General features: G+C 57.1%; 2 protein-coding genes and 1 long non-coding RNA gene across 5 annotated transcripts; 1 reads left to right on the top strand and 2 right to left on the bottom strand.

The window, feature by feature from the left end:
* Positions 1 to 2,553: 2,553 nt before the first annotated feature.
* LOC130543592 (uncharacterized) lies at positions 2,554 to 12,079 on the bottom strand. Of its 2 annotated transcripts, none has more exons than XR_008959061.1 (3): positions 11,429 to 12,079; positions 9,333 to 9,497; positions 2,554 to 3,135 (listed from the first exon to the last, which is right to left on the bottom strand). It is a non-coding gene; the product is annotated as an uncharacterized LOC130543592 (long non-coding RNA). The 2 variants fall into 2 exon arrangements; XR_008959060.1 differs by having other exon boundaries at positions 2,554 to 3,060; positions 11,429 to 12,073.
* A 4,292-nt stretch (positions 12,080 to 16,371) lies between these two features.
* Positions 16,372 to 18,207, bottom strand: IER2 (immediate early response 2). The gene has a single exon (XM_026488147.4). It carries the CDS (start codon positions 18,040 to 18,042, stop codon positions 17,374 to 17,376), a length of 669 nt encoding a protein of 222 aa, XP_026343932.1. The 5' UTR covers positions 18,043 to 18,207; the 3' UTR covers positions 16,372 to 17,373.
* A 2,801-nt stretch (positions 18,208 to 21,008) lies between these two features.
* On the top strand, positions 21,009 to 23,794 carry STX10 (syntaxin 10). 2 transcript variants are annotated; one of them, XM_026488144.4, is made up of 8 exons: positions 21,009 to 21,106; positions 21,348 to 21,517; positions 21,660 to 21,754; positions 21,831 to 21,893; positions 22,820 to 22,927; positions 23,020 to 23,122; positions 23,221 to 23,315; positions 23,409 to 23,794. In XM_026488144.4, exons 1-7 carry the CDS (start codon positions 21,072 to 21,074, stop codon positions 23,307 to 23,309), a joined length of 663 nt encoding a protein of 220 aa, XP_026343929.1. In that variant the 5' UTR covers positions 21,009 to 21,071; the 3' UTR covers positions 23,310 to 23,315; positions 23,409 to 23,794. The 2 variants fall into 2 exon arrangements, with proteins under 2 accessions (XP_026343929.1, XP_026343928.1); XM_026488143.4 differs by having other exon boundaries at positions 23,020 to 23,126.
* Positions 23,795 to 24,827: the final 1,033 nt, after the last annotated feature.

Raw genomic sequence — 24,827 nt, 5'->3', positions numbered from 1 at the left:
CCATTTAAAATTGAAAAGGCCATTCTCAACTTGCAGGCTGTGCAGAAACGGCAGCGGCTGCATTTAGCAAAGCAAGGCTGTGGAAGGTTCCAACACCACCTCTCGCCCCCCATCGGCTCCTTCTAATACCGTATCAGGGAGTCTGGAAGGATGATCCAGGTTTTTATTTTTATATTTTTTTAAAGATTTCATTTATTTATTTATTCATCAGAGAGAGAGAGAGAGAGCACAAGCAGGGGGAATGGCAGGCAGAGGGAGAAGCAGGCTCTCCACTGAGCAAGGAGCCTCATGTGGGGCTCAACCCCAGGACCCTGGGATCATGACCTGAGACCTGAGCCCAAGGCAGACGCTTAACCAACTGAGCCACCCAAGCGTCCCTGATCCAGGTTTTTAAAAATATGTCACTATGAGGAGCATACAAATCCACAATGTTATGAGCAAAAGGTCACGTGGTACAGAGTCGTCCCCACCCTCCCCCCTTGCCTCCTCCTCTCTCCCATCCTGCCCCTGTAGCTTCACGGGGAGGTCACTATAATCAGTTAAGGAGGAGAAAATTCAGACAGGGGTTACAGATGGTCCTGCTGGGGGTTGTAGGCACCACCTGAAAGCTGGCAGCTGCAGCACCACATCCCTTCCCGGAACATTCTGGAAGGATGGTTGTGAAGGGAAACCGTCCCCGCGGGCAGAACTCCCAGCAGGGCACCTGGCTGTTCATTTTGGCTGGAAGGAGAAAGGGCCGGATGTGCAATCATATGCTGATTCGTGGGCTGTGGCCAAGGTTTGGCTGGATGGTCAGTGACTTGAAAGGAAAATGATTGGAAAATCCATGCCTGGGAAGTCTGGGAGGGAGCTGTGTGCGTAGACGTCTCTGAATGATTTTGTGTCCTGTGTGAATGCGCACTACTCTGGTCGGAATGGTTATGCACCCCCCACCCCCACCTCCAGAGTCATATGTTGAAATCCTAACCCCCAAAGTAACGGTACTAGGAGGCGGGGACTTGGGGAGGTGCTGAGATCACTGGAGTTGCCACGAACTACAGGGAGACCCCAGACAGCTCCCAGTCCCTTCTACCACGTGAGGACACAGCGAAAAAATCTGGTCTACGAACCAGATCTGCCAGCGCCTTGATCTTAGGCTTCCAGCCTCCAGAACGATGAGAAACAAATGTCTGTTGTTCAAAAGCCACATGGCCTACGGAATTTTCATCACAGCAGCCCGAACGGACTGACACTCACCAAAGGGTGACCTCTGCACAGGAGGATTATTTTAATAACCAAGTGAGTAGGATGACCCATTCCATGGACCCACAAGCCTCTTTCTACAGATTGTGGTGGGCGCCTGGTGGCTCAGTCAGTTAAGCGTCTGCCTTCGACTCAGGTCATGATCCCAGGGTCCTGGGATCGAGCCCCACATCGGGCTCCCTGCTCGGCAGGAGCCTACTTCTCCCTCTCCCTCTGCCTGTCTCCCCAGCTTGTGCTCTCTCTGTCAAAGAAATAAATAAAATCTTTTTAAAAAATGACCTCAGATTTCCATAAAAAAAAAAAGATACCCTTGTCATCCCTTGTCATTCTGTGGGCTCGTGATCAAAGTGGCCCCTGACCCCGTCTCCCCTCCCACCTGGGCGACCACTGTTAGCCACCTGGTCTACGTTGCGGCTCTGCTCTCCCCAGCGTCCTGAGACTTCCGTTTCTGAGTGGCTCCCAGGGGCAGGCACCCAGGAGGCACCGTCCCCACAGCCCGAAGGCCTGCTGCACTTGCACGTATGGGCTACAGGGACGGAAGACTCGGGTGCCCAGAAGAGCAGGGGTGAGCCCGCACTGCCTCCCACAGGCACCAAATCCTTTCATTTGAACCCAGCGTGCTGACGTTGAGACGAAATTCACATAACATAAAATTAACCCTTAACCATGTTAAAGTGTATGATTCAGCAGCATTTACTGCACTCACGCTGCCGCACAACCACTAGCCACTCACTATCTAGTTCCAGAATATTTCCATCAGCCCCAAAGGAGAACTTGGACCCGTTAAGCAGTCACTCCCCACGCCCCCCTCCCCAGCCCCCAGCAGCCACGAATCCACTTTCTGTCTCTGTCGATTGGCCTGTTCTGAATATGTCCTATAAAGGAAGTTATGATATGTGGCCTCTCGTGCGTGACCGGCTTCTTTCTCTGAATACCACGGTTCGAGTTTCATCCACGTCAGAGCCTGTGTCCAAGCTTCATTCCTTTTTATGGCCAAATAATATTCCATAGTATGAATGGAATGCATTGTCGATTCATTCATTTGCTTTTTCTTAAGATTTTATTTGGGGGGGGGGATGCCTGAGTGCCTCAGTCGGTTAAGCACCTGCCTTTGGCTCAGCTCATGATCCCGGGGTCCTGGGATCGGGTCCCGTGTCGGGCTCCCTGATCAGTGGGGAGCCTGCTTCTCCCTCTCCCTCTCACTCTGCCTACTCGTGCTCTCTCTCTGCCAAATAAATAAATAAAATCTTGAAAAAAAAAGATTTTATTATTTTATTTATTTACTGAGAGAGAGAAAAAGAGAGAGCTCGAGCCAGGGGAGGGTTAGAGGGAAAGGGAGAGAGAGAATCCCAAGCAGACTCCATGCTGAGCGCGGGGTCTCGGTCCCAGGACCCTGAGATCATGACCTCAGCTGAGATCAAGAGTCCGACGCCGAACTGACGGAGCCTCCTAGGCGCCCCAGATTTTAAGTCATCGCTACACCCAACGTGGGGCTTGAACTCCCAACCCTGAGATCCAGAGTCGCGCGCCCCACCGACCGAGCCAGTCAGGCGCCCCTATCCATCTAGTCATCCATGGACCCCTGGGTTGTTTCCACCTTGTGACGATTGTGAATCACACGGGCATACGGGGATTTGTTTGAACAATGGTTTTTAATCCTTTAGGGTCTGGTGACTTGAGTTTTTACGCAGCAGGCCAGCTCTGCACCCAGCCCTTGATGGTTTGCACAAGCTCGGCAAATGTGTGTGACGTGCGTGAATGGATCCATCAGTCAGTGATCAACATTCGGAAGCGGCTTTCGTCCGCAGCACCACAGTTCTGTCGACAGAGAAGCCGGCTGGCTAAGGGGAGCGCCTTCAACGCCGCAGTTTGGGGATGGGGGGCGTGCGAAGTCTGAGGAGTCCAGCAAAACAGAGAGAAGGACATAGACGCCTTCTTCCTGAACTCTGGGGAAGCCTGGTGGTTTTCTAGAAAGGTCCCACATTTTAAGTCCAGCTCTAAGGGGACAGAGGAACAGGGTGCGAGTTCTCCCAAGGCAGCCCAGAAGGTGAAGTCAGCCCATTGGGTGACGGCGGCATCCCCAGCAAGGATGTGCCCACCGCCCTGCGGGGCTCCTGCCCTCCCGGCCTCCTGCTCCCAGCCCGCACTACAAACACCAGGGGTGGGAGCGCCGAGGACAAAGACGCACAGGAAACAGGACAGGACAGGACAAGTCCTCGTGGTTAAGGATCAAGAGACAGTGTACAGGAGGCTGGCCCGGCTCTGCATCCGGCCTGCCAGCGCGGGGTGACTATGAGGAGGATGGCAGATCACCTCAGTCTCTGCCACTGGCTGGGGACAGCCTCCTTCTCTCCCCCCCCCATCTGCCACCTTCCAAATCCCCAGGTCAAACTGCCCCAAGATGCTGTCCTGAACCCTCAGACACGTCACCCAGGCTCGACCACAGTCAGAAGCTACACGCGCCGGCACCACACTGCTGAGCCAGAGGCCCTGAAGAGTCCCAGGTACTCCCAGGGCCCCCAGCTGCCCAGGAGAAACCGGCCGGAAGAGGCCAGATGAGGGGTCTTTGCTGCAACACACCAGACCTCTCCTGGCCTGGAGAGGGGAGCCGAGCACTCCAGGGTGCCCCCTGCGACTCCTTCCTCGATGAGCCACCACTCTCCCCAACCCCCCAGAACTCTCTCCTTCTCCCATAACCCTATTGTGTTTCCTCATACTGTTTACCTTTAGCTGGCTCACCGGTGCCCGAGACTATTCGACACAGCCTGTGCCCCCACCCCAGTAGAAAACAAGGTCTCCAAGGATGGGGACCCCCCCACCCGTCCAGTCCAGGGACTGGCAAACTCCCGTAAAGGGCCAGATGGGAAATACGCTTGGCCCTGTGGGTCTCTGGTGCTACAAGTGCGTTTGGCCGCCGGAGGACAAAGCAGCCGGACAGCGCCTCCCACCCATCGGGACGGCTAGTAGCCCAAAACCCCAAACAGGTGTTGGTGGGGATGTGGGGAAATTAGAGCCCCTGTGCACCGTTGGTGGGAATGCCAAATGGTGCCAAACAGTCAACCACCATGGCAAACAGTATGCCGGTTCCTCCAAAGATTGAAAACAGACCTACTATGTGACCCAGCAATGCCGTTTCTGAGTATACACCCCTAAAGAATGGAAAACGGGGTCTTAAAGAGAGATACGCACACTCACGTTCCTAGCAACATTATTGACAAGAGCTAAAATGCAGACGGAGGCAAAGCAGGTGTTCATGCACGAACTGATGGATAAGCAAAATGTGGTCCATCCACATAAGGGAAGAGTATTCAGCCTGACCAAGGGAGGGGATTTTGACACCTGCTACAACGTGGGTGAACCCTGAGATGATGATGAGTGAAATAAGCTGGACCCAGAAAGACAAATACTCTCGGATTCCACTTTATACGAGGTCCCCAAAGGAGTCAAGTTCACAGAGGCGGAAAGTAGGGTGGTGGGCGCCAGGGGCTGGCGGAGGGGGAATGGGGTCAGTCTTGCATAGGGACAGAGGGTCAGATTTACAGAGTTCTGGAGGATGGTGGGGACGGCTGCACAACACTGTGAATGGACTCATACACTCATCTGGACACTTAAAAATGGCTCCGAGGGTAAAATTCTTGGGTAAGTGCATTTTAACTCAATTAAAAAAAAAAAAAAAAACAGCCACAGACAACAGGGACATGAATGGGCATGACTGAGTACACACTAGCTATGCCTGCTAAAGCTGTAATTTCATCTGGTTTTTATGTTTCGTGGAATATTCTTTTCCTTTCATCTGTTTAATAATGCAGAAGCCATTCTGAACCTGAGGCTCGTGCAGAGGACGAGAGGAGGTGGCCCGCAGCCTGGGGTTTGGAGACCCTGGTCCCGTTTGCCTGGTCTCCTGCCTATTGTGCCTCTGGACCAGCGCAGGCCCGGGCCATGCTCAGAGCTGCTCCACGAACAACGGACGCGTGCAGCAAGATGGCAACAGCACGCCAGTGTCGCAGCCAGCTGGCCCGCAAGCAAACCCTGGTCCCTTCCCTTCCTTCCCGAGCAACCTCATGAAAGCCGATCCAGCTCTCCAGGCCTCAGCTTTGCGGCTGTCCATGATCTGGTCTAGCCCCGTGCGGGGCCGTCCTCCGCTAGATCCTCGTTTGGTTCCTCCCACTCTTTCTCATTCGCCCCCCTGCCCCCAGGAAACCAGGAAGCTCCGTCTTGGAGAGAGAGAAGACAGAAGCCTCCTGCCCGGGCTCAGGCCCGGAACCTCACTCCTCGGGGTCCCCCTCTCCACCCCAGCCCAAGCCAGCGCTGAGGTCTGCTCTGTACCACACACACACACTCTCTCGTCCAGGCCTAAATATATTCCAACCTCAGAGACATTCCCCGCCCCACACTCATTTCCGCCCTTCTGCCCTAGCATGGTGCCAAGAACAGAAATCCAGAGGGGGGGGGAGGTCGGGGGGCACACCGGGAGAGGAAAAGGAGGAGGGAGAGAGCCAGTGTGACTTGTCTGAGATGTGGCCTCAAGGGTCCCGGTCGGGATGGGGATGCTGGGGAAGCTGAGAATGCGGGGGATCCCCCCACCCTGCCCAGCGCTTCTCTCCACGCTCGGCAGCTCTGTGAGTCACCATCCCGGCATTCGCTGGCAGGGAGCCAGGGCTGGGTGGGCCCGCAGGGCGGCAGGCAGGCGGGCGGGGAGACCTACTTTAGCCTCTGGTTTCTCCTGCGCGCCCACAAGGGCCTTGGGTCTCAGAGCACACACCCCAGCACCCACTCAGTAAATCCAGGGGCCGGGTCAGGGCTCCCCACGCCCTCTGCTCCGGGCAGCTGCTGCCGCCACCACCCACCCCTGGGAACCAGGAAGGAAGGGCCGCCTGTCTCCACCCACCTGGGGCACTGCTCAAGCCGCTGCATGGGCAAGTCCGGCCATCAGGGGCTGGGGAGCCGGCACCCCTCCCTCCAGGTAGAGGGGATGTGGCCTAGAAAGGTGGCCCTGCTGACCACCCCTCCGCCAACATGCCAGGACCTGCCAATCGCCTCCGTCTCCAGGACTCAAGCCAAGGCCCCAGCCTATACGCCACAGCTATACTTGGGAAAAGACACACACAAACACACACACACACACACACACACACACACACACACACACACAGTGATGCTTTGCAGAGGGACACACGTGTAGAGATGCAGGGCAGTGGATGGCGGGGGATGAGCCTACCCCTTCCCCCCCCCAACAGTCAGCCACATCTGGGGACAGTTTGATCACCATGACTGGGCCGAGGTGGGACATCCCCCGAGGCACACGGCAGCCCCACCACAGAGAACACTCCAGCCACAAAAGTCAAGAAACTGCCCGCATATGCCTGGGTTCAAATCCAGGCTACGGCACTTTTTAGCTATAAACACTATACACAGTAGGAAAGCTCTCTACCCACAGGGTGCCTCCGTTTCCTCAGTGTGAAATGAGGGGAACGCCGTAATCAATCAAGCGGTGAGGACTCTGAGTGAAGTACTTCAAGTAATCAGCACTAGTTTCTATGACTGTTGTCATTCTTTTTTTCTTTTTCTTTAAGTAATCTCTATGCCCAACATGGCGCTCGAACTCACGACTCTTAGGTCGTACGGACTGAGCCAGCCAGGTGCCCCTGTTCTCATTCTTCTTTTTTTTTTTTTAATTTTATTTATTTATTTGGCAGAAAGAGAGAGAGCATGAGCGGGGGCGGGGCGGACAGAGGGAGAGGGAAAAGCAGGCTCCCCACTGAGCAGGTAGCCCCAACCCCAGGACCCCAGGATCCTGAGATCATGCCCTGAGCCAAAGGCAGCGGCCTAACCAACTGCCCGGGCACCCGCCCCTGCTGTCATTCTTAAGACCTCAGGCTCCAAGTCCCATAGACTCGAATTAAAATCCGACACTTGTCATGGGGCATCTGGCTGGCTCAGGTGAGTTCAAGCCCTATGTCATGTGTACACCTTACTTAAAAAAAAAAAAAGACACTTCTGAACTGAATTTGGACAAGTGCTGTTGATGCCTGTCGCAGGAGTCACGAGGAGAAAAGACGAGCTACTGGGCACACAGCCTCAGTGCGCGTTTGGGGACACAGGGGTGCAGAGGAAACGCTTGCTGAGCTTAGAAGTGCCTGAGCCTAGAAGGGGCACTAGGGGACACAAGACCATCTGGCTTCTGGGTTCCAAGGATGCCATGGCAACAGGACAGGATGGGCTCAGGTGCAAGAGAGCGGGAGGAGAAGGTTTCGGGGAGGATTCACGCTGGCCCCAAGCACCAAGCAGGAAGCATATGGCTCTGTGCATGCGTGAGACCCGGCCAACCTGGAGTGTGGCTGGCAGGAGCGTTCTGAGGAACGTCCCCCCCAGCTTTCTAGAATGTACAGGCCAGCGGAAAGGAGGGGAAGTTACTGGAAGCAGGGAACGGGCACACAGGGTAATCCAGGACAATCAGGGGCAGAGAATGCCCAGGAGTCGTGTGTGTGTGTGTGTGTGTGTGTGTGTGTGTGTGTGTGTGTAACCCACAGGGCCTACACTGAGCTCTTGCTGTTGAGGAGACTGAGCCCGCCCTCCCTGTCTGACCAGAAACCCAGGTCCAAGCTGGAGACATGGTCTGGGGATGGATCCCGGCTCTGGGCTTCCCAGCCCTACAGTGGGCCTCCTGGGAGCTTGGACCCGTCCATGCAGGCCCGCACCCCTCCCACGTGTGTACAGAGAGCCAAGAGAAAGAGGGATGGGCTTGAGGAGAAATGAAGGAGGCGAGGGGAAATACGATGATGCCCAGGCTGCCCAGGAAGCCACAGAAATGGCCACTGATGCATACGGGGTCCCCCAGGGCCTTCCCTCGCAAATGGCAGCCTCGCCTCACAGCAGCCAGAGATGTAAAGCAAAGCGAAGCGACAAGAGGGGGAGACCCAGGCAGGAAGGAGAGCTTTGCTGGTCCCAGTGCGCACCCCTTCTCACAGCCTGTGTCTCGTTTTTCTTCAGAACTGGCTTCACACCCACCCCTCTCAGAAGAGACTGCCTGGTCCCAAACTACAGGACAGCACTTTGAAAATTCCAGGATCTGTTTACAAGGCAGCGTCTGTGGGGATTTCGATGGGAGCTGGGGAATCCATGGAACTCAGGGCTGCAGACTCCAGCCGCCACTCCGACACAGAGCCCAAGAGGGAAAGGGTCTCAAGACACCCTCACCCCCAGCCCACCCCGACGAGTCTGAGAGCTGCGGGCCCGCAGGGACCCAGCAATGAGTAATGGCAGGCTAGTTTTGCCTTCCCGGTGGCCAGAAGCCAGGACAAGGTTCATTCCGGAAGGGCGGGCCACAAAAGGGAGGGGAGGGAGAGGGAGGGGGCCTCAGGTGGAGGCTGGTTGGTGGTAGGCTGGCCTGGGGCCCAAACCCCAGAGCAGCCCAAACCCCAGCTGCCCGGCCTCCAGCAGGCCCTCCCCGCCTGCCTGCCGGGCTGAAAGGCAAACGCACTGAGCCACTTCCTGTTCCAGATACCAGCAAGGGGGCCTGGCAACAACCTTTCCAGTCTAGAAGTTTGCTTTTGCTCAGTAAATAATGATTACAAAAACAAAACAAACAAACAAATAAAAACAAACAAACAAAAACCCCCCAAGCCAACTTTGTCCTCACCAAGCCCTTGGGGAGCTTTTTGCTGGGACAAAAGATGATACCAAGTCACCCAGCAATTGGGTCTGAAAAAGCTGAAGAGGGCATTTGGTGGACAAACCTGATGGGCAGTCTGCGAGGATGGAGGAAGAGAGAGAAAAGGCCGCCAGTGGTGGCGCGCGTGGCTCTCACCCCCACTGAGCTCCTTCCTTATCTGTGAAGGGAAGATAAGCTGCTGGGTATATACAAGCAAAAGTCCACTGGTGTGGACAAGGGCCCCTACGTAACCCCTGCCCCAACCCCCAATCCAAGAGAGAAAGAAAAACAATGGACTGTGTTTTAATAGACACACATTTGCTCTGTGCCTCAACTCCCTCATCTGTAAAATGGGACCAGTGAAAGTGCCTACTTTAATTCTGACCTAGGCTAGCGGGGAGGCATTAGTGAACACAGGGGAGGAGCCAAACATAGTTACCTGGCTGGTGGAAGGCATCAGATGTAGTCTCTTCTTAAAACAGGGCGTGTTATCTGGTTTCTAACTACCCGAAAGCCTCCAGGGCCGGATGCTGAGTCCCCAGGGGCCCTCAGAGGCTCTTGGAGGCTCACAGAATCTCTTGGGGGTGAGCTTCTCAGGCTAGCTCTGTAAACAGAAGGGACTTTGCATGAATCCTCAAATTAACACAGCAGCTTATTCCCCATCATGGCTTCCCAGGGCTCCAAGGAACAGCAAAAGGTTTCCAGGACCCCTAGCTCAGGTTGCTCTGGTCCGTTAGGACCACCCTGTGCTCCACTCAGGCCCTTGGGAGAACTTCCCAGACAGGGAAACTGAGGCCCAGACCACCCAGGGAATTGGCTCAGGGGGCGTGACCTCCAGCTAATCTGGCAGGGCAGCAAACAGGGCTGAATCTTGGATTCACCTGGGTCCCTCCGCCGAGCCCTGCCCGCCACCAGAGATCCTGGGATGTCTCGGTGCGCAGCGTGGAGGATTCTCCCAGGCTAGCTATGCCCTGTCCCTTGGCTGTCCAACCCTCAGCTCAACAGAACGCAAAGAACCAGGCTCTATGACTCCATGGAGGAACGCAAGGTCTGCTCTCAGCTCACCGTTTCTGATCACTTTGGAAAAGAAGACCCCCAACAGGAGAAAAGGAACTGCATGTTTGCTCGCTTTGGCATTCCCCTCCCTGTCCCCCTCCGCAGTGCAGGCCTCTGAGATGCGCCCCAAGCTGCAAGCCGAGGGGGTTAACAGGAAGCGTCTGGCGTCCTGCAGCTACAGAAGCCCATTGTTCTCTGCCAGTCCCCTCCCCCTCGTCCAGGAAGACCCTCTGGGGAGCCCCTTCAAAAGGGCCTGACCGGTGTCTCCAGGCTGCTGGCCAGCCTGTCGGGAGAGTGAGCACAGGAAAAGGAAGCCCGCCGGGCGCGGGCTGGGGCACAGCTGTCACCGCCACGTCTCAGGGGGTTTCCGAGGAAGGGGGGTGCTCCGCCTTGCCTGCCCCTGGGTGGGGGCAGCCCTCCCTGCAGTCCCCATCTGGAAACCAGAAAGCTTTGATCTCCAGCCTTTAGGTACAACTTAAGCTCCTGCCTCTCTCCACCCGTTTCCCCCCTTCACACCACCACCCCTCCCCCATCTCTGGTTCAGAAAGTTTCACACCCCACCCCTCCTCCATCTGATTTCAGATCTTCTCCAGGTCCTAACTGTCAGCTTTTTCCGATTAGCAGACTCCGGTGGAGGAGGGGGGAAACGTGTGCTTTGGTGGGGCGTCCCGGATTTGAGGGGCGCAGGGAGGAGGAGAGCTGTTAGCAATTCCCTGGGAGACCCTGGGGGCGGGCAGGGCGAGGGCGAGCAGCTGGCCACCAGATGTGGGTGGACAGGCTGAGGAAATTAATTGGTGCCAGTCGGTGGCAGGCGGGGAAAGGCAGGTCCCCAGGGGTCAGGGGAGCCGCCTAGGTGCGGGACGGAGCTGAAGGGGCGGGGGTGGGGGTGACAGTGAATGTTGAGATTATTTCTTAGCTGAGAGTCAACGATTTGGGGGAGGGGGGCTGATCCTGGACCGAATGGGGCCGGGAGATTGGAAGGCCACGAGGAATAAAAAGGGCTGGGGGGGGGGGCGGGGACCCAGGGGGATTTCTGCCGAGAGGGGCTGCGTTAAAAAGGATCAGGCAGGGAGGTGGGTGTGGGGAGGGCTCAAGCCTGGACAAATAGGTGGAGGGCCTTCGGCCTTGGGCTCAGCTCTCCGGGACACAAATCTGGGGAGACCTAAGCTCCCCTTAACACACAGGCGGGGGGGGGGGGGAAATAAAGCCCTAGGCTGAGCCTCAGGAAACATAGAAGTAGCCTAGTGAGCGGAACTCTGGACACAGGTGGAGAAGGTGTGGGCTCCCCGGAACATAGGTATGTGGATCTGAGCTCCAGTAGACACTGCTGTGGGGGCTCTGGCCCCCCTGGACACTGGTGTGGGGTTCTGGGCTCCTCTGGACACATGGAGGTTTCAGCAGCCTCCACGACGACGACGGGGAGCGTGAGCCTCAAACTCTGGCAATCCCCATTTCCCTTCCGCGTTTTCCGCGATTTACCTGATGCCGGCGGGCCCCCAGCCCCAGACGCCCCCGGCGCGGCCTCCGCCTTGCGGCGCGGCCCCTAAGTCACGCCCTTGCCTCCGCGGGGCGTGCTGGGGGTGGAGGGCCACGCGCGGACGGCCTGGGCGGGTTCCGGAAGGGACCGGTTTGGGGGCGAGGGGCGTGGCCCGGGCCACACCACTACAGTGGCAGTTCCTGGAAGTCACTAGGTGCAGCGCGCGGGGGCGGGACCGGAGCAGAGCGCGAGCGGGGAAACGCGTATATCCCGCTCCCGTCTGTGATTGACACCCACATCGCTCCGCCTCGCGTTGTGGCTAGTTACGGACTCCGACAGTCCTGCCTGCGGCTCAAACTTCCTCGCGGGGATCAAGCCCGGTCCTCGCCCCGCCTGGCCGAGGCCTGCGTCTGTCTTCCCCTCTCGGACGCGTGGACCTCGCCCAGGTTCCTGGAACCGGGTAAACCGGTCTGGGCGCTGCTTCTGTGACCCAGCCCTTTCCCAGCTCTGCGGAGGCTTCATCGGGGCGCCTGTCCTGCACCGCAGAGAGGGGAGGGGATCTTGGGATGGCGGGCACGTCTAGAGCTGTCCCCTACTTGCTCTCATGCAGGGCGATCCTCTCTGGCCTCAGTTTCCCGATCCGTAAAAAGTGGAGTTCAAAGGACTGATCTCAAAAGGAGAGTTGCAAATGCATCATTCATTCACAAAAATCACTGCTAGACTTGTTTCTGCCCTCGCTTGGAGGCCATAGGCTAGAAGAGTAAAACCCGGAAACCAATGTAAAATTGCAACCGTGATACTAAAAAAAAAAAAAAAAAAAAAACAACCAACCAACCAAACAAAACGCTCCTGAGCTGAGTGTCAGTAAACAGGAGTCTTGGACCAAAATGGGGGCATTTGTAGCTTTGTCTCTCTTCCAGAAGCAGAATTTTCTTAACTCTGGAACAGTGGACAAAGTGATCTAATGCTAATATATATATTTTTAAAGATTTTATTTATTTATTTATTTGACAGAGAGAGACAGCTAGCGAGAGAGGGAACACAAGCAGGGGGAGTGAGAGAGAAAGAAACAGACTCCCAGCAGAAGAGCCCTACCTGGGGCTCCATCCCACAACTCCCAGATCACGCCCTGAGCTGAAGGCAGATGCTTAACGACTGAGCCACCCAGGCGCCCCTCTAATGCTAATATTTAAAGAAGACAATGAATCCCTCAGTTTCTCTCTTTTCAGCTTTGTCTTCACCTAGTCTTCTGACTAAAGCTAGGCCTCTTCCGATCCTAATAATATGTCTTTAACTCTTGCTAATCTCCCTTCCTAAGAAAGTTGTCTGTTTCAGCAGGCTCTTACGACGTTTTGTTTTCACTGTAACTTTTATTAACTGTTATCTTCTAAGTATGGCTAATGATTAACAAGTAAGTTACGTTAAGAAAAATCTTGAGATAAATAATAGTATAGTCGGTATGCAGATATGACAAAAATCCTGACTGTCAACTGTCTGAAATTTGGGAAATTCTATTCTAAGAGCCATGAGAAGCCACTGATTAAATGAGACAATAAATATTAAGCACTTAGCACTTGCTTACCCAAGACAGCTTCATTCACTCTTTCAGGCCTGTGTTGGGCATTCGTGGAAGTGACATTCAAATGAGGGCACAGATGCTAACTAGAACTTGAATCTACCCTTTCAGACGGTGAGCAGTGACCTAAGGATGGCCAAGAAGAGGGGTAAAGGAGCTGAGTGGCAGAATGGGGAGCTATTTTAGATCAGGGGCCAAAGAAGACCACTCCAAGGAGGTGACATTGCAGCAGAAATCCGAAGAAAGTAAGAATGGGTGTCTGGGGGAAGAGCATTGTAGGCAGAAGGAATAGCAAGTGCAAAGGCCCTGGGCTGGAACCTACTTGGCCTGTTCTCCAGGCAGGAAGGAGGCCACTGTGGATGAAGCAGAAGGGAGCTGGACAGTGAAATGATCCAATTTGCATTTTGTAAGATCTGTGTAGCTGCTGTGCAGAATAGACGGTGTGGGCAAGGGCAGCGAAGAAGCTCTGCCCTGATCCAGAGGAGAGGTGATGGCAGCTCACACCAAGATGGGAGTCCTGAAGGCAGGAGAGTGGAGTGGGGTGAGAGGTCAAATCTACAGCACCTGTGACTGGGTGCCCTGTGAGGGAAGGAGAAAAAGGGATTCAAGGAGGATTCCTCAGTTGGGAGCCTGGCAGGAAACAGCAAGAAATCTCTTTGGGTCCTGTTATGTTTGGCATACCTTAGTGCCCCACCAGGAGACATAGGGAGGGGGCTTGGACAGAAAGTCTGGGGGTGGGGGGCAGGTCCAGGATGGGGAGGGAAATATGGGAGTCAGCATAGAGTGGCATTTAGAGTCTGAAGACTGAATGAGACTACCTACCAAGGGGTGAGTGTAGACAGACGCCTGGGGCCTGAGGGCTGGAAGTGTGGGGGCCTGGAGGAGGGAAGAGTCAACCTTGTCAAATCACTAGGAGGAGACCAAACTCTCATATGGAGTTACTGGAGGCGGGGACTATTTTCCAGCTCTCTGGGACATGCACAGCATCTGTATACACATTACATATATGTCGGTATGGCTGTATGTGCTTCTAAACGGTCGGCACTGTTACCATCCTGGGTTCTAACAATAATAAAATAACACTTCCGGTGTGCCAGGCTTTCACTATGCACTTTATACATAGTATCTCACTTCCTCTTCCGCAATGAACCACAATTTGCAGCCGGGGGAAAACTGAGGCCCAGAGAGGTGAGGTGACTTGTTCAGTGCTGCACAGCCAGCAAGCGGGGCTGGTAGCCCGGCTCCAGAATGTGTTCTTTTTCTTTCTTTCTTTCTTTCTTTCTTTCTTTCTTTCTTTCTTTCTTTCTTTCTTTCTTTCTTTCTTTCTTTCTTTTTTTTTTTTTTAAGATTTTATTTATTTGACAGAGAGAGACACAGAGAGAGAGGGAACACAAGCAGGGGGAGTGGGAGAGGGAGAGGCAGGCTTCCCGCTGAGCAGGGAGCTGGATGCGGGGCTCAAAACCAGGACCCTGGGATCACGACCTGAGCCTAAAGCAGACGCTTAACAACCGAGCCACCCAGGCGCCCCCAGAATCTGTGTTCTGACCCCGCAACTTCTCCAGCTGGCCTTTGTCACTCTGCATCACAGTTCTGAGGTATCTGTGTTGCCAGGGTGTGTAGACCTGTCCCACTCAGGCCATTTACTCTCTGGGGAGGCATGGGTCGTGCGCGTTCTACCAGACCAGTCCGGTTTGCTGGGCGTGTAGGTTGTTTGCAATTGGTGCCAGTCTGGACAGCCCAGTAGTGAACACGGTCCTGGAGCCTCCCGCTGCAGGCTTGAGGCTCCCTGGAGAATCCACTGATCAAGGGATAGGTGACATTTTTGGTTTTCACGGCTATTGCCCCATCAATTACCCCCCGGAGGGCCTGTCCCAATAACCCAATGCCATGTAAAGGTGTGAAAACCCCAAATCTCATCAGAGCTGGTTTTTGTGACAAATGTTGCCTATTCTGAAGGGTGAAATGGGGGTCTCGGGAAGGGGTCTATCTTAAAGGGAGGTGCGTGGGGGAGCTTCTCCTGTCTCCCACCGCATCATCTCCAGCCCCCAGCCCGGAAACCCCCTGGGAGGCAGGGTCAGGGATCAGCCAGGCCGCTTCCCGGGAGGAAGGAAGGGCCAGGAGGTTCCTGCGACAGGATGCGCAGCGAGGCCCCCTCCCCAGCCGCCAGGGACTTCCCGGGCGGGCTAGGTTCTCGGGGGAGTTGCTCCCACGCGAACGCACTGAACTGCCGCGGGGGGGGGGGGGGGGCTCCCGCCCCCGCACGTCCCACTGGGGAGTTATGGGTCAGGACCCCGAGTGGGTGGCGCTAAAGTCTCCCATGTTTCCCAGAAAAGAATCAGGTGGCCATGGAGGCGAGCGAGGCTAGATTCCCCTGGGGGAGCCCTGAGGGAGGCGGGGAGTAGGGAGTGGGGCGGGTGGACCAGGCAGGAGGGGATCCGGAGGCGGGCGTTCTGGGGCGGGTCCGCCCTCCACCGCACCCTCCTCCTCCCACCCTAGGGCCACGGGGTCAGGTCCCCCGGGGTCGCAGGAGGCTCGCAGCGCCGGAGCCAGCCGGCTGGAGGCGGGGCGGCCGCTTTCCCGGAGCCTCCAGCCGCCCTCACTGCCCGCACCTGCGGCTCCTTTGTCCTCCCGACATCCACCCCGCCACCCGCCCTGGGGCAACGCCTGACAGCCCCTCTTAGATCAGCGGAGGGTAGATTATGAGCGTTTTATCCTCTGCGGTGACTGAAATGGAGCTGGATGAAGCCGAAGCAAATAACGAGGGCTCTCGCGGGCATTTCTAAATCTACAGCCGCCTCGAGGGAAAGCTGTTTAGAGGCCCACTTCACAGATGAGGAAACTGAGGCTGGTAACTCACCTCCCAGCCTGAGTCACACAATTAACCCGCCAGAGATTAGAACAGGGGTATAAAGAGCGCTCCAAAGCTCACCTCAGCTCCCCCGCAGGCCGTAGGGCCCCCGCCAAAGCTGATTCTGTTGGTCAAGTGGGGTGGGGGGGGTGAGACCTGCCGTCCTTCCAAAGTCTCCAAAGGAGGCATGGACCTCCCAAATCCGCCTGGGGCACTGGACCCAGCAGTATTTCCCCCCAAACGTCTCAAATTCGTCAAGTACACCCCCCACCCCCCCCCCACCGGAGTTGTAGAATTTCGAAGAAACTCCTAAATATGGGGGAGGTTAAGGAGTCGGAACACCAGAGCACCCAGCACGGAAATGCTCTGGCAAAGAAAAGGGGGCCCAACCCCATCCCGCCCACTCTGCCCACGTGATAGCCGGTCAGACCGGTTTCTGGGGCCCCAGCAAGCCGCCGCCAGCTCCTGACCCCTTAACCCTGCCCCTCCCCCACCAGGGAAGAAAACCAGACGGGCAGCACTTACGTTATTCAAATGGTCTTTATTTTATCTGGCGTTTCTAGCAAAAGGCCAGATAGATGAAGTTAAACAGAATTCACCACAGTAAAGGTAAACAGACCTCAGGACGCCCTGGCAAGAATCTTCCCCTCCCCAAATTGGCCCAGTCCCACCAGCAACTGGTCCCAGCTCAGCCTTACAGCGCTTTAAACACCCCCACCAATTTCTGTGATTCAGACCAGGATCGTCTGGGTTGTGTCTGTGTGTCTGAGGGATGGTCACGCTTGAGATTGTGAATATGTTCCCACCTCTAACGCACCAGATGACAAAAATTGTAACCTGAAATTAGATCAGCCCCCCCCTCCCCCGCTATTCGCCCGAAGGCGCAGGGGCGCGGGGCACAAACCCGCAGCAAGCGGGGCGACGTGACTCAGGACGCCCTCCTCCCAGTCCCCAGGGCGATCCACACCCCAGACCCTCCTCCCAGGCCCCACACCCACGCAAGGCAACAGGAAGCTCCCCACGTCTGCCCCATGACGCAACGATGACCGCTTGCACAAGTATGTCATTGGTGGGGGAAGGGGAGCGCCTGCCTGGAATTCTCTGAGGTTGGAAATGCAAACACCAACTACTGAAAAACCTTGAAAGGGCAGCACAGCTCCCAATAAAAAATAAAAGTCCGACCCTGAGGAGTTTCAAGAACCAAGCCTCCCTGCTCCCAGTCCCAGAAGGAGAGGGAAAGGTCCACGTCCCAGTCCGTTAAGACAGCACCTGTGGGCGCAGCAGGTCTCGGCGGAAGGCGCTCGCGCTCCCGGCTCAGGCTCCTCGGCGCCGCCGCGGCACACAGGCGGCGACGGCTCCCCGAGGGCAGAGTCCCTCTTCAGGCCTCTCAGCAGCCCGGGCGGCAGCTCCTCTCCATCGTTTCGGCGGGCACTCCCCCGGGGGTGGGCCTCGCCTGCGGTCTGCACACTCCGGCCGACGGTTCGGCCCGCGCTCTGGGCTCCGGTAGCGCCGCTCGGGGACCCTCAGAAGGCCACCACGGCCCGCACGAGCACGTTCAGCATGCTGTCCGCCGGGCGACAGGCCGGCTTCGCCTCGCACGCCGGCGGCGCCGTCGGGGGGGCGGCGGGGCTGCAGTTCAGGAGGCCAGAGAAGCGCCTCTGTAGGACGCGTGCCAGGTTGGGGAAGGCGCCCTCAGCTTGCGCGGGAGGTGGCTGCAGGCGATCAGGGACCTCCGAAGAGGCTCCTTCCTCCTCCTCCTCTTCTAGACGGGCTTTCTTGCTTGGGACCAGTCCGACGTCCCCGCCGTCACTCAGGCTGCTGTTCCGCCGCTTTCGGCTGACTTTCGTGGGGCGCGGGGCACAGAGGGCTGGGGTCTCCTCCGCTCGCGGCGCCTCCCGCGTGTCCATGGGCTCCGGAGAGGACTGCTCACCGTCGGGGGGCGCTGCCTCGGCTACAGCTTCCGCTTCCCGCGACTGGTGCAGGCGAGGATCAGGCGAGCGGACGGGCGGCAAGGGCACCTCGGGCTCGTGGGCTTCCACCTTGGCTGAGAGGTAGAGCTCTCGGGCGCTGCGCATGACCAGCGATAACTGCAGACTCCGGTGCAGCCGCAGGCCACCGCGCTGCATGCGCGAATGGTACATCTTCCACACCGACAGAGTCATGATGCGTTGCGCCTCCTTCTGCACTTCCATGGCGGCTCGACGGCGGGGGCGAGGGCGGCGGGGACTCCCTGGTTGGGCAGGACAGGTAGCAGGTGCACTCCGGGCAACGCGCTCCCTCACGCTTCTCCCCTCACGCTTCTCCCCTCACGCCAACCCACGCTGTGACACCGCTAGGACGCACTGTCCTGGCGCCCGCCACCCGAGCCCTTTTGTACCCGGAGTGAAGTCACCGAGACGCCCCGCCCAATCAGAGAGCCGCATCCGGGCTTCCCAACGCACCAAGGCAGGAGACTCCTTAAAGCGACAGGGTGGAATTTACCGAGTCGGGGAGAAGGGACGGGAGTCGGGGCTAGGAGGAGCGTCCCCCAGTCCACGCGGAGCTCTCGGGTGGTCTCCTTTCTCAGGGCCCTCAATGCGCTAGCGCGCAGGCCCAGAGGAGGGGGGCCGCGGATGTGGGGCAGAGTCCACCCACGTGCTTGCGTCTGAAACCCCAGCTGGTTGTAGGCGGCAAGTTTCCCTTCGCGCCGGGGAAGACCGGGTTTCGAACCGGTACATCCCCCGTGGGCACAGTTCCTAGCATCTACCAGGTGTCTGATATTTTTTTGAATCAGTAACCGATTAATGTTTTTTGAATCAATAACCGTGCTAACACTAAGCACTACCCGCCAGGCGCTGTTAAGGGCTTTCCTTTACTAAATACCTCATTGGTGCCTCACCTCCACTCCGCGGAGGGTAGTGTTATACCTGATTTCTTCAGGTGGGGAAATCGAGATAGAGTGATTGGTTCAATATTTGCTGAACGAACAAAGAGGCCACGGAGGCCTCCAGCTCTTGCGTCTCTAGCCTAAGCCAGCCCTCCTCACTCCCCTGTCTGTAGGCAGTGAGGCGGCGGGCAGCGCTGCTGGCTCCAGGACATAGCCGCCCACTCCACGGGCAGCGGATGTCTGCAGACACGAGCCCAGCCCGGGCTGCCATTGATGCGTCCCACACCGTACATCCCCCCCCCCCAGTTTCCCTCTACACGAGCTCCACGGGTGGGCTGGGTACTCGCAAGACCGAGGACCCGGCAACGGGACAGTCCGGGTGAACACGTGGCAGCGCCCCTGGAATACACGGCTCTGCTCCGCCTCTGCGCCCCGGGAAGCGAGGTTGGGGTAGGAGCTGTAAACTGAGCAACGCGGAGACCGAGCAGATAGAGGGAAAACATCGGCCCCCACCTTCCGCTACGCCCTATCGCTCCAAGAAAACCTATTCCCAGTTCCTCCAAAACAAGATGCAGAATTGTTCCTACAGCTCCATTCATTCGTGGCAAGGGCCCTTTAAGGGAAGGCTCCTCTCTCCCCCTCCCCCAGCCGCCGACAGGCTGGCAGAATCTTCCGGCCACTGGAAGCGCCAGACTTGCACGACTAAATTTGGATATAATGACGTAGGGCAGGCGCGCGAGCCGCTTCCGGCTGCCCATATAAGGACAGGGGCCGGGATCTCTACTCTGAGCTGCGGCAGCCTCCTTCCGGGCGGGCGGGGGCGGTGCCTTGGCCTCGGAACACGCCCCCTCCCTTACCCTCCCCCTCTCCCGGCAGGTAGGACTGGCTGTAGTCCCCGGCTTCCGGACCAGAGTCCAGCCCCGCGGGCTCCCGAGACGAAGGAGGCGTGATGCCTCCGGGAAAACCCCCGCCGGCAGATAGGGGCGATCTCAGGGCTTCCACTGACGCCAACTCCCTGAGACCCTCCACAAAGACCTCGCCAACACAAGGGGCGATTCTCTGAGGATCCCTTCATCCTTGTTCCGCCATAGAGACCCCCACAATTATGTCTCTCTACAAGGTTCTCTCCCAGGTATTTCTGCTTCTCCCCCCACCCCCACCCCCAGCCAAACCATGCGTCGTTGGAGAACCCTCACGCACCGCCCTCCGGCCCCACCCCCCCGCCCTTGGGTACTTAGCAATTATTTGCTCTTAAAACTGTCCGTATTCAGCATTCCTGCCACACACTACGGCGACCTGCTGAGGACGCCCCCGTCTCCCCCTGCACCACTTCGGCGAATCCATAATGACATCCCCAGCCCAGGAACTATCTCTCAGACTCTACGCAGCAACTCTGAAGCACAGGGGCACACAAACTCTCCAAGATCTTCAGACATCTCGCCCAGTGTCTCCAGAAACAGACGGCGACCCCACTCAGGTGATGGCTCACCTCCGACAAAATGCATTCCCGGAGACCCCACACAGAGCGCCCCTGTCACACAGGGGTCAACTCTGTGAGCCTCTCTCCAGACATTCCTGGCCCCCTGCCAGATGCAGACCCTACACGCAGAGGACTTCCTTGTACACACCATCCTCAGCCACTACCACACCCCCTCCCGCGACTGCCCTCCTCGCACCCAGACTCCACACCCCGGGAGCATCTCTGGGGCCCCCACTCAGCCACCCCGCCCCAGGGCGATCTCGAGGCGCCCCTCCTCCGCAGGAAAAAAGAGGAGGGCAGAGTGCAGCAGAAGAGTCCAACAAGACTCCGCACTTCCATCCCGGTGGGAGAGTGGAGAGGACCACCTCTTCCCCCACCCTTTCCCAACCCTAGGCTGGGACTATCTCCCAGGGGCGAACCAAGGTGCAGGCTCCGGAAGTCTGTTAAGAGGATTTCGGAATCCAATGATCCCCCTCCCCACCCAGAATCTCTGATTTGAAGGAGGTTATTATTATTCACATTGCCCCAAAAGGAAACAGGTTGCGCAGCAACAAATCGAGGGGCCGGGTCTCGAACCGACAGATCACGAGCTCCGACCCCCAACCCAGCCAGACATAACTGGGACATTGCTGGGGGCGGCGGGGTACGCAGACGCGAAGACTTCTCTGCCCACAATAAAGATGGCTGTGGAGAAGGGCGGAAGTTTCCGCACTTCGGGCCTCCGAGGCCTCTCTTTCTACCCTGGCGTCCCTGCTCTCGATGGTGGCACGGGTCACGTGACGGGGGCGGGGGTGGCGGCGCGGTCCCCTCTACTGGGATCCGCTATCAAAGCCGAGAGGGGAGGGGGGGCTCGGCCTCGGGCGGGGGGAGGTGACATGTCTCTCGAAGACCCATTTTTTGTTGTCCGCGGGTGAGTGACAGCAATGAGGAAGGGAGGAGGGTGCTCGGTCCCCGTGCCAGCTAGTGCCCGCGTGCCCGCCAGAGCGTGCTAGTTGGTCTGGGCAGGGCCGTCGGGGTGCGCGGGTCAGGGTAGTAGACCCGTGGCCGAGTGGGAGGGTATCCTGAGCCCCCCCCATCATTTGGGGGCGCAGTGGCGGGCGGGAGGACCGCCTGCCCCCAGCCGTGACCGCTGTGTGTGTCCCTGCCCGCAGTGAGGTGCAGAAGGCGGTGAACACGGCCCGCGGGCTGTACCAGCGCTGGTGCGAGCTCCTGCAAGAGGACGCGGCGGTCGGCCGCGAAGAGCTGGACTGGACGACCAATGAGCTGCGGAATGGCCTTCGCAGCATCGAGTGGGACCTCGAGGACCTGGAGGAGACCATCGATATCCTGGGGGGTTGCAAGACGTCCTGGGAGAGCCCACTGCTGTGGCAGGGGGCGGCTGGATACCGGGGAGGAGTTAAGGGCTTGAGGCAGAGGAGAGGGTTGTGTCTGGCTTTGGCCTTGACTCCTGACGCGGGGCTTACGCATAGTGGAAGCCAACCCAGGAAAGTTCAAGCTCCCAGCCGGAGACCTGCAGGAGAGAAAGGTGTTCGTGGAGCGGATGCGGGAGGCAGTCCAGGTGAGGAGAGTTTCCGGTGGCCTGAGTGTGGGGAGGTTGGGGTATCTTTACTCACTGATGGCGTCCTCGCCCCCAGGATATGAAGGACCATATGGTCAGCCCCGCAGCCATAGCCTTCATGGAGAGGAATAATAGAGAGGTAAGTCATCCAGACCCAACATCCTCACCTGAGCCTCTCAGAGAGACCCTCCCCTTTGCGTGCAATCCTGACCCCTCTGTGTGTGTTCACCTGTCCCCCTTGCATGTCTGTCTGTCCCTTCTGTGTCAGTGCCCATCTTCTCTGTGTGCAGTTTTCTCCTGGTTGTGCACCTGCCTGCTCTTTCTGGCTGTGAACACCTGAGCCCTCTCTGTGTATATAATACTTTTTGCCTCCTGGTGTGGGTCTAGATGCCTGTTTCCTTTTTCTTCTTTTGTTTGGTATGTTACTGTTTCCAGGGTGTATGTATGCCTACTTTTTTTCTGTGTATGTACCTGGGCATCTGAGCGGGTGAACTTGGCCTCTGAGTGGATCCCCCTCTGCGGTCGGCTTGCATACCATCTCCCTCTGTGGGTGTGCCTGCCCATGCCTTTTGTGGGCACTCTCCCAGCTGCCTCTGTTGGCACACTTTTTCCTTCTGTGCTGCGTGTCCATTCTTTGCATGTTGTGAAACCAGCCTGTCTCCATCCCATCATGGAATCTGGGAGAGGGGGAGCTGTGAGGCCTGCCCAAGTTTAGAGTCTTGTATCAGTGCCCACATGCTTTCCAGGTGTGCTGCCTTGAGGATTCAAGTCCAAATTCTTAAATACATCTGTTTATGTGATAAATGTTCTCCATGGATTAATTCGGTAAATCCTCATTCCAGCCCCAGGAATTTCCCCCATTTTACAGATGAGGAAACTGAGGCACAGGGAGGTCAAGTGATATGGCCTTGGGGTCACCATGCTAGTAAGTGGTGGGTCTGGGGAACCCAGGCTATCCCATTCCCAAGACTACCTTTCTAACAACCATCTCGATTTGCCACAAACCTGTGTCTGACTGTTCCGAGTGGCCGTCTCTCCCTGAACCTGTGGTCTGTGCGCACATAGATGCTGACAGGCAAGCTAGCTGCCCAGAAGTCATCCAGCGACCTGCTGGACACCAGCATGGCCTCGGTCACCTCTCGTTACATTGAGGAGCAGCAGGCCACACAGCAGGTGTGTGTGCGCGTGGTTGGGGATCCTGGGCTGGAGGAGCCTGGGGACAGCTCAGGGCCCCTTGCTGACGGCAGTTCCCACTCCTCCTGCAGCTGATCATGGACCAACAAGATCAACAGCTGGAGATGGTGTCTGGGAGCATCCGGGTTCTGAAACACATGTCCGGCCGTGTTGGGGAGGAACTGGATGAGCAGGGCATGTGAGGCCAGGATCCTAGGGGTGGGCTGGGAGTCCTGTTAGCAGCACTGGTGTGCACAGAACTTTGGGGGCTGACACCGTCTTGGTATCGACAGCATGCTGGATGCCTTCGCTCATGAGATGGACCACACCCAGTCCCGGATGGATGGGGTCCTCAGGAAGATGGCCAAAGTATCCCACATGACAAGTGGTAAGTCCCCTTTGGGAGGCAACTGGGGTTGGGGAGGGGGCTGCAAGGGTGGTACCCCCGTCCCCCTGTAACCTCTGACCCTTTTGCCCCCAGACCGCCGACAGTGGTGTGCCATTGTGGTGCTGCTGGGGGTGCTTCTTCTGGTTCTCATCCTGCTCTTCTCTCTCTGACCCCGGCCCTCCCGAGGGCGCTCGTCTGTCTAGCCGGGAGAGCTGGCAAGGTCCTGCCCCCACTGGGAGAAGGGGTTCCTTCCTCGGGAGCTGTCCCAAGGTTCTCATCCAGAGCCAGTGGGGCCTTCAGGGCCCTGGGCCAGAGCCCCTGTCACTGGGCCTGTCTCAAGTGCGCTTAGGAGGTGGTGGAGGCAGGGGAACCTCAGACACACTCCTCCGCATTTCCACTCTGATGCCCCAAACTGTTTGCTCCTGTGCCTTCTACACGTGCTAATTTGGAAATAAAATCCCAGCCTTTTTTTTTTTTTTTATACACATTTGTATCCTACTGCCTGTTGTCTTGTGGCTCGTTGAGCGGGACTCCCGTGGAAAGCCCCCTGCTTGCACGCACCGTGGGGCCCAGGCGTGTCCATATGTGTGCGCGTGTGCCTGCGCGCCCACGTGCCTGTCAGGGATTTCAGTGGTCAGGATTTGGTGCAGAAAAAACATTCCCATTTATTTCTGGGTTTCACCACTGATAACATCGAACCATTCCAACCCTGATGCTTCCTTGAGCTTTTGAAGTTTAGCTTCAACGTCTGCTTGTTTTGGGCCCACGTAGGCCAGCCCCCTAGCCATGGAGCCGAGCGGTCACTTCTGAGGGGCCCCAATAACGCTGGGCTCCGTGGCACACCAGGTCACTAAGGCAGCGGTTTTTCCAGAGCTTGCCCAAGTACAGAGTGGTTCCTGTGAGCCGGGAAAACTTGGAAGTGCGGTGACCCTTAGCCCACCGTCTCGGAGGTCTGCATCCTGCGAGGTGCGCGGTCAGGCCTCAGAACCACGGGTCTCAGTCGCCCATTTACACATTGCGAAGTGCTGCCTGTTACAAGGATGTCGTTAGCCTTAGGCTCATCTGTCAAACCATAAAAAGAACCAAATAGATAGATTCCCTTTTTGATGCAAACCCACTGCTATGATTTGGGTTCGCCTGATCTTTCTGTACTTAGTTTCAGGTCTTCCTGGGGTTAAAAGACAGGACTTCTGGAGTCAGACGGGTGTTTGCACTTACCTGGGGTTGCCTACGTGTCCAGACAGACAAGACTTCCTGTTACCTGAGGTGACTGGTTTTTTTGTTGCTGCTGCTGGCTCTCAAAACCCAACTTTCTGGCAGCTGAGGCTGGGGCTGGTTTTCTTAAAGTTCCCCCGAGCCTCCCTGGGAACTGAAATCCCACTTGATCATCTCCCCAAGATGTCTGGGTGCTCCCCCTAATCAGGGAGTGGACAGGCCTGGCCTGGGCAGAGGACGAACCTTCCTTTCCCACCTCAAGGCAAATTATCTTCTGACTCGATGGGACCCCTAGTA

Source organism: Ursus arctos, unplaced genomic scaffold (genome assembly GCF_023065955.2).
Source record: "Ursus arctos isolate Adak ecotype North America unplaced genomic scaffold, UrsArc2.0 scaffold_14, whole genome shotgun sequence".
Taxonomy (NCBI): Eukaryota; Metazoa; Chordata; class Mammalia; order Carnivora; family Ursidae; genus Ursus; species Ursus arctos.
This window is presented reverse-complemented; position numbering and strand designations above follow the sequence as displayed.

Excerpts from the sequence above, each read along its gene's own strand:
- IER2 (XM_026488147.4), bottom strand. The coding sequence starts at position 18,042 with ATGGAAGTGCAGAAGGAGGCGCAACGCATCATGACTCTGTCGGTGTGG.
- STX10 (XM_026488143.4), top strand. The coding sequence starts at position 21,072 with ATGTCTCTCGAAGACCCATTTTTTGTTGTCCGCGG. Across the intron at positions 21,518-21,659 it reads GGACCTGGAGGAGACCATCG|GCATAGTGGAAGCCAACCCA; the intron begins ATATCCTGGGGG and ends CGCGGGGCTTAC. Across the intron at positions 21,894-22,819 it reads TGGAGAGGAATAATAGAGAG|ATGCTGACAGGCAAGCTAGC; the intron begins GTAAGTCATCCA and ends GTGCGCACATAG.